Source organism: Macaca mulatta, chromosome 7 (assembly GCF_049350105.2).
Source record: "Macaca mulatta isolate MMU2019108-1 chromosome 7, T2T-MMU8v2.0, whole genome shotgun sequence".
Taxonomy (NCBI): Eukaryota; Metazoa; Chordata; class Mammalia; order Primates; family Cercopithecidae; genus Macaca; species Macaca mulatta.
In genome coordinates, this window is record NC_133412.1 from 161665341 (window position 1) to 161679237 (window position 13897).

Genomic DNA, 13897 nt, shown 5'->3' on the forward strand with positions numbered 1-13897 from the left:
GAATAAGGTTGTAAAGCAGTTGGAAAGGAAAGGTGATTTGACATATTTTAGGTAGTAGTCACAATGTCCAGTTATCTGCAGTTTTTTGCTTTGATAAATCAGAACTTTAGGTTAGCTGACTTATTTGTTCCCAGAAAAAGAGTTAAAATCAGTTTAAGATTTTTTATGCTGTAAAAAAAATCTAAAATCATATAATTTTCAAATAAGTTTTAAAATAGACAATATGATAAAGTGGCAAAGAACATGGACTCTGCCTCTGTTCAAATCTGTGAGACTCGGCACCTCAGAGCAGTGTTTTTATCTGTAAAATAGAGTAATAATTGTATTACCACCCAGAAGTTGATGTTAGGATTAAATGAGCTATACAAGAAAATTAACTAGTACAGTACCTTGCACATAGTAGCACACCATATGTATTAGTAGCAGTGACAGAAGTTCTTATTATTCCTCTTCTATTCAATGTCAAGAGCAGTAGCTTGCATACAGGAAGCACTTGGCTTTTTCCTTACTCAACTTGTCCATCTTCTCCTTGTTATTCCTCCCAATGAGGTTATAAGACACATATAACTGGCTAAATCCTAGCGAGTTTTACCTCAATTTCTGTAACCTCCTTGTAATTTCCCCTCTACCTAATGAAAGTGCCTCAGAGTTTTGCAAAGGATATACAGATGTGTCCATAAGGGCTAAAGTCACAGGCAAAGCTTCTTAGACATTTTCAGTTTATAAAAGAATAAAATATTATCTGTGTTTTTAAACTTTACAGATAACCTATAGAAATGGTTTTCCTGAAGTTAAGCCAAAAAGAAATGGAGCAAGTCAAAATGCCTCCCTTTTCAAAGTATTACCTCCACCCCAATGAAAATAAGTTGAGAAATATATATGAAATTTTTATGAAATAAATATTTATTAATTATATTTAAATTATCAATTACCTAAGCCAGGGCTCCATACATTATGAGGAGAAGTTCCTTTTCATTTCTTTAAATGCTTGACATCACAGAGGGATGGCTTACACTGTACTCTCCAATAGTGACAAGACAGGACGATGAGGATGATGCCACTAATAGTGGTGGAGAAGGGCATTGGTGCTCACAATTTGTGTGGAAACTTTCAGATAAAACTGAGATCTCCCAATAGATCTTAATATGCAAGTTTAAGATCCCCAAAATAGGTATGTTATTCATCTTTTTTTAATTTCAGAAAGGAAATTGATTGCTCTACTACTTATATTTGGAATTAAATTTTAATCTTAGTTTAAATACTTGACTAGAACTTCAAATAAAATATTAACATCTTCAGGAACATATCAGTTAATTTTGTAAATCCTTGAGGCTATCATTTTTTTAATGTATAATCTCAAAATCCCCAATTACATGAATTTGTAATGCAGTTGATGACTGTCATGTCAAATGTTCTTAGCCCTCAGGTGAACCACAAATTGAGGATGACATGTTAAAAGAAGAAATGAATGGATTTTCATCCTTTGCAAGGTCACTAGTACCCTCTTCTGAGAGACTACACCTAAGCCTACATAAATCCGATAAAGTCATCACAAATGGTCCTGAGAAGAACTCCAGTTCCTCCCCGTCCAGCGTGGATTATGCAGCCTCCGGGCCCCGGAAACCGGGCTCTGGAACCCTGTATGGCAGAAGGCCCAGAAGCACATTCCCAAATTCCCACCGGTTTCAGTTAGTCATTTCGAAAGCACCCAGTGGGGATCTTTTGGATAAACATGCTGAACTCTTTTCTAACAAACAATTGCCATTCACTCCCCGCACTTTAAAAACAGAAGCAAAATCTTTCCTGTCACAGTATCGCTACTATACACCTGCCAAAAGAAAAAAGGATTTTGCAGATCAACGGATAGAAGCTGAAACCCAGACTGAATTAAGGTATGACACATCAACAACCAATAGTAAATCCTTCAGGAAATTAAATGAAAATTAACGAATTAATATTCCTTGTTTGCTGCTGCCAGCCTTAAGATCTGGTAGTGCCCTTTGGATTGGAATGAGATGAATGTGACTTTTCCTTTTCTGTGTATCACTAGAACTATCAGAGTAATTGCTGAAAAATAGCAAAAAATATTACACTGGTCAAGTGCCTTATAAGTATGAATTACATATTTTATTGTTTCAAGCATGGTTCAAGAATTGTGTATGTTTTTAAATATTATACTTTCAGAGAATTCTTAAAATATGTCATCAGACAGCATTTGTGTAAATATGCATATTGATTCATGTTAAAAGTGGCAAAAATATGGGCTATAGAGGGAAAGAAACTAACCCTTTATCCATCTACCCCTCTGCTCCATTCCCTGCAGATATTCAGGCCAGTCTTCATAGCAACAACTGCCAAGAATAATTTTAAATTGGGATAATTTCTGGAAATTAAGTATAATTTGCCTCAATAATGTTTTCAAATACAATAGTGTGTGGCACAAGGTGAATGTTCAATAAAAGTTTGCCAAATGACTGAAGAAAAAAACAAATCTTGTCAAGTTTTGAGATTTAGCAGATTTGTATTGTGATCGTTTTTCTAGTATTACATAAACAATTTAACCGGCACTAGGTTTTAGTTGTTTTAGAAAGTGAAAACAATTTAAGATTAGTATTTTTTTTCTTTGGATATAGGTAAGAGGTACAGTAATATCAGATGAGTCTGCAGATATTTTATCAAATAAAATCAAATAATTCAAAATTATGTATTTTATAAGAACAGATGGATCTCATTCTTTTATGTTTGAGTTTATTTTTTCTAGCCAGTAAACCTTGTTACCACAGTGCTTATATTTTGAAGGATTAACAGTTATTTATTTTAAATTATTACAGCTTTAAATCTGAGTTGGGGACAGCTGAGACTAAAAATGTGACAGAATCAGAAATGAACATAAAGCAGGTAATAAGTATGAAATCTTTTAGTATTGCTACATTTGAATTACAGATATTTTTCTGTAAATAGAATATGTACAGCTATTTAGACTGTGAAGAATAATCTGTTGGTAGCACTTATCATACATGATATAGCCAGTATACAGAAGGTCTGGCTGTTTACAAATGGTTATAGCTCTCTGAATGGCCAGGTGGATCCTGCCAAATCTGGGAAGTCATTTGTTACTAACATCTTTCCTAGATGATTGGTTGGCTGGCTGGACAGATGGAAGGATCAGTAAAATACCTTAAGTATTGTTTACAAAGATGCAGACCTGGATTACTAGAGGAGCCAGCAGAGTAGTGCAGAAGTTGAGTTTTTATCCCTTTTTTTTTTTTTTTGTAAAGAATTGCCACATATTATATGATTGGAAAGTATACATTTTATAAGAATAAGTGGCTGTTATTATGTTTGCCTCTACTTTTTCTAGACCATAAAGCTGTTTATTACAGGGTTTATATTTTGAATTCTTAGCATCATTTCTTTTAAAATATTGCAACTTTGAGTCTGATTTTGAGATAAATTGTTTTATTTTTGGAGTGTCAGTCTTGCACTTGTGTCCTGACTTAAATTTGTTGTTTATAAAAATGGTTTGTCTATTAAAATGTCAAACACAGATCCAGAGATAGAAGAATAAAATATAATCATACTCAACTTCCTCCTTCCCTTCTGAAAATGGGTAGAAGGTGGTCGTTTTCCATCTCAGCCATTAATGCTGTTTGACACAGGGCCCTGCCACTTAAGGTCCAAGGACAAATCACTTATTCTCTGAGAGCTGCATTTCCTCATCTAGAAAAACTGTACTTAACTTGCAGGATTATTAGGAGGAGTAAATGATATAGGCAAAGTACCTAGCCTGGGCTAGGGCTTAATAGACTAGCTTGAAATTTTGGGAATGAGTTAACTCTGCAGATAACTACATAAACATGAAACAGTATTTATTTACAATCCTGCAAGAAAATGTGTGTCCTCATATTCCACAGTCAGTGCCATCAGTACTTGACTTGAAGAAGCCAGTATTAACTGCAGTAGATCCACATTTTAACAGCACCTTTAAAACTGTAAAGCACTGTACATAAATTGTCACGGTGAAGATTAACTCTAACGATGTGAGTAAATGCTTGGCACAGTTTGTGGTGCATAGTAAGGAGTCTATAAAAGTAAGCTGCCATTATTTTTGTTAATATTATTGTTCATGCTGCCAGCGCTACCACTGCTTCTACATATTTGACATGTTGGCATGTAAAACAGATGAGCTATTTGAATTTCTGAATAATGAGACTTTGTTCCCTCAAATTTACTTAAAAGTTGAAAATTTGCTTCATTTTTCCCTTTATATGTTTATTTGTGACAATTTCTTAGTGTTATTTAAATGCCACTCATTAAAATACAAGAAATAAGTCATTTTATCTTTAAGAAAAACGTGCTGAATGGATAGAAAAATTATTCTAAAATATTCTTTGTCATACTGTATAATTTTTATCTACTGGATATCTCTGTTCACTTAAAATTTGTTATATTTCTGCTTTCATAATGTATTTTTAAGCAAAAATGAAGTTTTTTTTATTGCATCCCCAGGCATCTAACTGTGTGACATATGATGCCAAAGAAAAAATAGCCCCTTTACCTTTACAAGGGCATGACTTAACATGGGATGAGATTAAGGATGATGCTCTTCAGCATTCCTCGCCAAGGTACACAGTTCACAGGAGAAATAATTTCAACTGTCTTTAATTGCCTTCTTGTATAACAGACATACAGTGTTTGCCACATAAGTACTATTTAATTGCATGCTGTAGTCTATTTTGGTGTGATGTAATTCAATAACAGTTTTAGTTTTACCAAGGAAATTTTACAAATTTAAGTGCTTAGTAAAGGTTTAAATGAGTTAATTTTGCTAATTCATTAGTAAAGGAAAACGCCACGCCAACTTGTATTATTTGTCATCACTATTCATTAAAAAAATAATTTTCCCCAAGACAAGTCCTCTGACAGTGATGCTAACCAGTTTACATGCCACAAATAATGCTGAAGAGCTGTACCATTTGAGGAGTCATAATTTGTGATTTTGAATATTCATCATATGCTAGTGCTTGACCTATCTGTGCTATATGAAGACACTATTTATTTATTTATTTATGAGACAGAGTCTCTCTCTGTTGTCCAGGCTGGAGTGCAGTGGTGCGGTCTGAGCTCACTGCAATGGAGACACTCTTTAAAAATTACTCATCGTGTTGAGTGATTAAGGAATATTATACATTAATTAGCAGGTAGTAGAAAACCTAAAAGATGCCTTGATAGTTTCAGTTGTCAAATGTATTTCCAGTGTCAGAGAATGGATATGAAATGTGGGGCGGGGAGGGGGGTAGAAGAAAGGAAGGAGTAGAGATTAAAAAGAGGGCAAGAATGAGGTGTTAATGTAGCAGATCACCAGGAAAGTACACACAATGCCCTCAGGCTCCGGCTTCTCCCTCAGGCCTTTGCTAGGGAGATCTCACCTGCTAAGGCCGTGGAGAGTTCATTGTTAACTTCCCTGTCTTTAAAATTTCTGGTGTTTCAACACATATAACTTATTATTTATTAATATAAACTGCTCTTGAGCCAGTCTTCACTGAATATTAAGAATGACTTAAGGAAAGGAGTATTTATCTTTTCTAATACTTTCTAAAAGAAGTAAAGTAAAATAGTATAATTGAGTATACCTGAATAAAATTTAGCTTCAAATTAATTATTGGTAACATAACTGAGTAACAAAATTTATCATGATGACCAGCTTTAAAAATACTTCATAGTAATGTATCTATATCTAGCATTATCTATACATTAACCTTAGTCAAATTGTCATTGTTTATACTAGAGAAATGCCATAGTGTAGTTTTGAAAAGAATTGTGAATTTATAAGTAGAAGAGTAGTTTAAAAACCTATCTTTGCTGCTTACTAACATTAACCTTGGAAAGTTATACTTAGCCTTTCTGACACTGGGTGAACTCATCAGTAAATAGTAAAAATAATACACAGCCAACATACCTGACTGGGTTGTTTAGAATATTAAATTAGATATGGATATGAGAGTGCTTTAAAAATTGCTGAAAAGTGTAATTACAGGTTGAACATCCCACATTTGAAAATCCGTAAGTCACAATACTCCAAAATCTGACGTGACACCCAAAGGAAATGCTCATTTGCGCATTTTGGATTTCAGAGTTTTGGATTGAGATGCTCAACTACTAAGTATATAATGGAAATATTCCAAAATCCAAAATCTGAAACACTTCGGTTCCAAGAGGGATATTCAGTCTGTACTAATATACAGTGTTACTGAATACTTACTGTATGCCAACCATTGTTTTGCTCAACTACTTTTCTTTCTAGGGCAGTGTGTCAGTATTCCCTGAAGCCCCCAGCAACTAGTAAAATCTACTCTGAGTAAGATCTTTTTTACCTCTTCATTTTGCATAGTGGAATTAAGAATTAAGAATCATAGAAACCATTATTAAATAAGTCAGGATTGAACAATAATCTCTTTTTTTAAAACTGGCAAGTAATAAATGTACATATTTGTGGAGTACCTAGTGATGTTTTGATACTTATACTGTACAGTGATTAAAACAGTTTAATTAGTGTATCCATCATCTCAAAGGTTTTATCATTTCTTTGTGTTGGAAACATTGAGTATCCTTCTTCTAGCTATTTGAAACTATGTATTATTGTTAACCATAGTAGTCATCCTGTAGTGGTATATAACACTAGAACTTACTCTGCCTATCTAGCTATAATTTTGTATCTTGTAACAAATCTCACCTTGTCCCTCACTCCCCTCTACCCTTCCCAGCCTCCAGTATCCTCTGTTCTACTCTCTGCTTCTATGAAATCAACTGTTTTTAGCTTCCACATATGAGTGAGAACATGCGGTGTTTAACTTTCTATTGCTGGCTTATTTCACCAGCATCCATCCGTGTTCCATCCATGTTGCCACAAATAACATGATTTTATTTGTTTTTATGGCTGAATAGTATTTCATTGTGTATATATACATTTTCTTTATCCATTCATCTGTGAACGCTAATCTGTCTTACAACCAGCTTTGGGGTATCAACCATATAATACATGCTAAATTTGAGAAAATGACCTGAATAATTTTCTCAAATTTATTTGAGAAATAATAACTTAACTTTCTGGAGCAATTGTCAATCACGTCGTTTTTATCTCCAGTAGAAGTTTGTCCCTAAGCTAATACCTGTTACTTTTTAATAATTAGTATCCATAATTCTTATTTATATGTAAAAATAATAAAATAATAAAGAAGAGTTTTAGAGAAATACAGACTTTTAGTAGTTCAGGATACTCTTTCCAGAGGTTTCTAATCTCAGCAGTTCTTTGCAGATATTTTACTCGTAGATTTTCATGTTGTTTTAATTAAGTTACTTTTTTTAGGGAAAATAATTTATAAAATTTTACTTATTTTCAAATATGCTGTTTTTAAACAAGTGAGACCCTGTGAATCAGTTTGAAAGTATAACTTTTTATTAAACATTTAGATCTATTATTTGATTTGCTTATTAACTCTTCCCTTATATTTGCTTATTCAGTAATTTAGTTACTTGCTACTTACATTTGGTACTAATTCTCTAATTTCAGCTAATTAAAATCAAACATACAATAATATCCTAACTTTCTTATAATAGCTACTAAAATATAGTTATAATAGGGAGGTGTGTTCAAGTAGTTAAAAATTACCACAATATTTATGATCACAAATTTTCCTTTGAGATTTTGTCTCCAAACGTTTTGAGAGAAAAAATAAATTTTTCTGCTTAGTGAATTTCTCAACCTTAAGATGAGAAGATGCTGGCCTGGGGCTAGGAGAGGACTTCTTAGTTGAAGCTCCTGCTTCTCTGGACAACTTTCCTTTTCCTTCTTGCAAATGCTTTGCGGAGGGGCTTGCACCTCTGCTGCTGGACCTGGTCAGGAGCCAGAGGAAATTTAAAACATTCCTCGAGGGTGCTTGTTCCCAGTGGATTGCATTTGATTGCCCCTTGTCGTTGGTCTCTTTTTGTGTTGTTTAATTCTGCTTGTTTTTTACTGCTATGGATGTTGCAGATATCTTTGAAATTTTACTCTATTAGGTCATTATCTTTAATAAATATTTATCCTTGCATAATTTGAGAAGGTAGACATGTTTGTTTGTAATATTCCCCTTAGTAATATGAGATAGAAGTACATTGGTAATGGTAGAGATAGATATTTCTAATTAGGTACTAATGTTTCTTACAGTTTTCAGAATAAGTAAGCAATAATTTTTATGCTGTATATTGCCTTCCCTTTACAGCGAAGAAGAACTGTTGTATCTGAGTTTCATTGAAGATGTAACAGATGAAATTTTGAAACTTGGTTTATTTTCAAACAGGTTAGTTTTTTTTAATTGTGTTATGGCAATTCAGGAGTACGTTAAATATTCTTCATATTTCTTCATATGATGTTAAAATTTTAAAGTTATTTTCCCATACTAGGAAATGAAAAAATATATTGCTTTCTTGGAAACTTATTATTGTAATTGTAAAGAATGTTTAATTCATACTCTAGGGGAAGTTCATCACTTGGGAGAATTAAAGAATAGAGCTTTTATTCACTTTAATATTATATCCTTTGTATTATAAGTGACTCGTGAAGGAAGATGTTTACCACTTATTTGCAAAGCTTCATAATCCCATTTTACTATCTAAAACTGTCATGAGAATCAAAGGCAAACATTTTTGGTACAACCATTATTAGTATTAGATCTAGTAAAATGAGAACAAATTAAGAGCTAGGTTTGTGCACTGCAAGTTAAATGAAAAGTTTGCAAAACCAGATTAGCTATTGCATAGCCTAAGGAAACTGTGTGTCCTGAATTTAGCTTGAACATTTATGTATCTAAGATTCTTTGAGCACTGGGCTCTACTTTATGTTATGTAACCTAGGACCCTGTTATGTATACTACTTGCTTTCTCTGTTGTAATAATATGCCAAACATAGACATTTCTAATAAATTATTTCTATCCTTTACATCAAGTTTTTTAAAAAATTAAAGCAAACATTTTCATTATTGGCATAAAAAGGCATATCAAAAAGACCTAAGATTTTTGACATTAATTCTTTTGACCGCTTTCGTTTTAAAAAGTTGGTAAATAATATTCACATAATATGGGTAAAGAGTTTCAGGATACATAATGAAAAGTTTTAGCCATCTGTATCACAGTATGAATATACTTAACACTACTCAATCGTGCACTTAATGGTGAAGATGATAAGTTTTGTTGGTTTTTGCCATCACAAGAAAAAAATACACATACAAAATCGTATTTATGCTTAAAATTTTGTTTTTATCAAGTGTAAGACTATTTATTACAGCATTTTTATAATAGTACCAAAAACCAGAATCAACCTAAATGTTTAATGGTAAATGTTTGGTTGAATAAACTGTGGGATATATGTGAAATGTAAGGTCTGTTTAGGGATTAAAAATGATGTTGAAGTGAATTTACAGATACAGAAAGATGTTAAAGATATGTGTCGTTGATTAGAAAAAACAAAATAGGGCTGGGCACAGTGGCTGACGTCTGTAATCCCAGCACTTTGGGAGTCCGAGGCGCGTGGATCATGAGGTCAGGAGATCGATTAGCTATCCTGGCTAACACTGTGAAACCCCGTCTCTATTAAAAACACACAAAAATTTAGCCAGGCCTGGTGGCAGGTGCCAGTAGTCCTAGCTATAGGCTGAGGTAGGAGAATGGCGTGAACCCAAGAGGTGGAGCTTGCGGTGAGCCGAGATCGCGCCTCGACATTATAGCCTGGGCGACAGAGCGAGACTCTGTCTCAGAAAAAATAAAGAAAAAGAAAAAAGAAAAAAACAAGATAGATACCCAAATAGTATGTATCGTTTAATTACAATTTGGTAAAGAAATACAAATGAATAGAAAAAATGCCTAGTAGTGAATATTCTAAAATGTTAACAATAGTTGTAAAAAGTAGAATACAGATTTCTTGGGTTTTAAAAAAATTGTGAAATAATTCAGAACTACTAACTCTGAGGTTGGCTCATAACTTCACTGATGCTAGCAAATGATAACAAAGGAAATTAGTTGTTTTTTAAGAAACTGTTGGACATTCCTGTGATTGAGAGGTGAGCATGGTGTTTTAGAATGAAGAAATTATGTGGAGCCAGACACATGTGGGTTAAATTCCCCTAATGGCTTTTGACCTCAGGGGAGAGGAAATTGTCATCTTAGAGATGTGGCTTTCTCATCTTTAAAATGGTTTTTACACTATCTTTCCCTCCCTACGTTGGTCAGAATTAGAGGTAAAATGATTATTATGGCTAGCACAGTAGCATTTAATGGAACTTAATAAGTGATAACATTTAAGTTATTATGTGGATTTACCATCAGTGGGAATTTTTAAATTTTTTCATTATTTTTTAAAATTGTGTGACGTACACAGTAGGTGTATATAAGGGTCCATGAGATGTTTTGATATAGGCAAGCATTGTGAAATAAGGACGTCACGGAAAATGGGGTATCCATCCTCTCAAGCATTTATCTTTTGAGTTACAAACAATCTGACTACATTCTTTATTTTAAATGTACAATTAAGTTATTATTGACTGTAGTTACCCTGTGGTGCTATCAAATGATCTTATTGATTCTTTCTATGTTTTTGTACCCATTAACTACCCCTCTTCCCCTGCAGCCCTCCACTACCCTTCCCAGCCTCTGTTAACCATCCTTCTACTCTCTATGTCTGTGAGTTCAATTGTTTTGATTTTCAGATCCCACAAATAAGTGGAGCATGCAATGTTTATCTTTCTGTACCAGGCTTATTTCACTTAACATAATGATCTCCATTTCCATCCATATTGTTGCAGATGACAGGATCCTACTTTTTTTATGACTGAATAGTACTCCATGGTGTATATGTCCTACATTTTTTTATCCATTCATTTGTTAATGGACACTTAGGCTGCTTCCAAATCTTAGCTATTATGAACAGTGCTACAACAAACATAAAAGTGCAGATATCTCTTTGATATCCACTTCCTTCCTTTTGGGATTGCTGGAGCATATGGTAGCTCAATTTCTAGTTTTTTGAGGAACCTCCAAACTGTTCTCCATAGGGGTTGAACTAATAGTTTACATTCTGCTAATAGTGTGCAAGGATTCCCTTTTCTCCACATTGTCACCAGCATTTATTATTGCTTGTTTTTGCATATAAGCCATTTTAACTGCAGTGAGATGATATCTCATTGTAGTTTTGATTTGCATTTCTCTGATGATCAATGATGTGGAACACCTTTTTATATTCCTGTTTACAATTCATATGTCTTTTGAGAATTGTCTATTCAAATCTTTTGCCCATTTTTTGATGAGATTATTAGATTTTTCGCTATAAACCTAATAGTAAATAGTTGTTTGAGCTCCTTATATATTCTGGTTATTAATTCCTTGTCAGAGGGGTAGTTTGCAAATATTTTCTCCCATTCTGTGGATTGTTTCTTCACTTTGTTGGTTATATCCTTTGCTGTGCAGAAGCTTTTTAACTTATGATCCCATTTGTCCATGTTTGCTTTTTTGCCTGTGCTTGTGGGATATTACTCAAGAAGTCTTTGCCAGACTAGTCCCTAGAGATTTTCTCCCAATGTTTTCATTTAGTAGTTCCATAGTTTCAGAACTTATATTTTGGCCTTTAATCTATTTTGATTTGGTTTTTGTATGTGGTGAGAGATAGGGGTCTAGTTTCATTCTTTTGTATATGGGTATCCAGTTTTCCCATCACCATTTATTGAAGAGACTGCCTTTTCCCCAGTGTATGTTCTTGGCAACTTTGTCAAAAATGAGTTCACTGTGGGTGTGTGGATTTGTTTCTGAGTTCTCTATTCTCTTCCATTGGTCTGTGTGTCTGTTTTTATGCCTGACCATGCTGTTTTGGTTACCATAGCTCTGTAGTATAATTTGAAGTCAGGTAATATGATCCCACCAGTTTTGTTCTTTTTACTTAGGATAGCTTTGGCTATTCTGGGTCTTTTGTGGTTTCATATACATTTTAGGATTTTTTTTTCTATTTCTGTGAATAATGTCACTGGTATTTTGATATGGATTGCATTGACTCTGTAGATTGCTTTGGATGGTGTGGATGTTTTAACAATATTGATTCTTCCAATCCATGAATTTGGAATATTTTTCCTTTTTTTTTTTTTTTTTTTGGTGTCCTTTTCCATTTTGTTCATTGGTGTTTTATACTTTAATATAGGATTTTTTTAAAAATATAATTTAGGAAGGATTATAAAATATCTCTGTAAAAGGCTTTTCTTTAGGGTTTGGTTGTGTGTGTGTGTGTGTGTGTAAAGATGGGGGTAGAGAGGCTTTGGGTGTTTGCATATGTCTGTGAGAAAAACAGCTTTTTGGAGGTGGGGTGAGAAAAAGGAGAATTTTATTCAAAGAAATAAAAGTAGCATACAGTCTTTCAGAAACATGTAACGTGAAGCAAATGCACAACGGAAGAACATAGAACAGGAAAGCATTAGTCTTCAGCTTTACAGAGAAAAAGAATAATCTAAAACACATTTTTCAACCTTTATAGTTTCAGTGTTACATGGCTAGTTTATATTTAGATGATTTTCTGATTTTGAGACATTAACATTTTTGTTTATCATTTGTAGGTTTTTAGAACGACTGTTCGAGCGACATATAAAACAAAATAAACATTTGGAGGAGGTTTGTCTTTCCTTATAACTTCATTAGAAAAATTCTAATGTAAAAATAATTTTACGGTTTTTTCATACCTTCAAACAATACATTAAAAGCTTTTTTTTCCCTTGAACTTTTTTGAGGGTGGTGGTGGGAGAAGTGAAAGGAAAAGTATTAATCCTGTGAGATTTGCAGCACTGCAGTCAAAATTTGATTTGACTCAATTAATGTAATTATTCTCATCTTTTCTTAATCCTAGGAAAAAATGCGCCACCTGCTGCATGTCCTGAAGGTAGACTTAGGCTGCACGTCGGAGGAAAACTCGGTAAAGCAAAATGATGTTGATATGTTGAATTTATTTGATTTTAAAAAGGCTGGGAATTCAGAACCAAATGAATTAAAACATGAAAGTGAAGTAACTATTCAGCAGGAACGTCAAGAATACCAAAAGGCTTTGAATATGTTATCGTCTGCACCAAAAGATGAGAACGAGATATTCTCTTCACCAACTGAATTTTTCTTGCCTCTTTATAAATCAAAGCATTCAGAAGGGGTTATAATTCAACAGGTGAATGATGAAACGAATCTTGAACCTTCAACTTTGGATGAAAATAATCCAAGTATTTCAGACAGTTTAACAGATCAGGAAACTTCTGTGAATGTCATTGAAGGTGACAGTGACCCTGAAAAGGTTGAGATTTCAAATGGATCATGCAGTCTTAACACATCACTCTCCCAGTCTGTTCAGTTCTCCAGTGTCAAAGGTGACAATAATCATGACATGGAATTATCAACTCTTAAAATCATGGAAATGAGCATTGAGGACTGCCCTTTGGATGTTTAATCTTCATTAATAAATACCTCAAATGGCCAGTAACTCAATATTACTTTTCTTCCTTTTTTAAAGTGTGTGTATAAGATTTCTATGTTAGTTTTCTGTGCTGCAATAATAAGTTACCAGAAACCTAGTGGCCTAACATGCCACATGTTTATTTATCCCACAGTTTCTGCGGATCAGGAGTGTAGGCACAGCTTAGTTGGGTCCTCTGCCCTGGGTCTCACAAGGCTACCCCACAATCAAGGCAGTGACTAGGGCTGTGTTCTCATTTAGAGGCTTGTTGGCAGAATTATCTTCCTTGCAGCTGTAGATTTGAGGGCTTCGTTGTCTTGCTGACCAATGGCTAGAGGCTGCCTGTAGTTCTCTGCCACTTGGCGCTTTCCTTAGGGAAGCTATAACATGGCT

At 33.9% G+C, this 13897-nt stretch overlaps 1 protein-coding gene across 20 annotated transcripts in view; it reads left to right on the plus strand.

Annotated features, from left to right (window-relative positions):
- The window catches only part of SPATA7 (spermatogenesis associated 7), a 63769-nt gene extending 50233 nt beyond the window's left edge, over positions 1-13536 (plus strand). For 7 of the 20 annotated variants that reach the window (XM_015144335.3, XM_015144337.3, XM_015144341.3 and 4 more), the window contains 7 exons: positions 1420-1892; positions 2832-2901; positions 4510-4625; positions 6305-6358; positions 8262-8339; positions 12627-12681; positions 12914-13536. In XM_015144335.3, the coding sequence (XP_014999821.3) occupies positions 1420-1892; positions 2832-2901; positions 4510-4625; positions 6305-6358; positions 8262-8339; positions 12627-12681; positions 12914-13498 (1431 nt within the window). In that variant the 3' untranslated portion in view covers positions 13499-13536. The remainder of the gene's footprint in view (positions 1-1419; positions 1893-2831; positions 2902-4509; positions 4626-6304; positions 6359-8261; positions 8340-12626; positions 12682-12913) is intronic. The other 13 variants (XM_015144336.3, XM_077941574.1, XM_028851728.2 and 10 more) reach the window with 3 other exon arrangements.
- Positions 13537-13897: the final 361 nt, after the last annotated feature.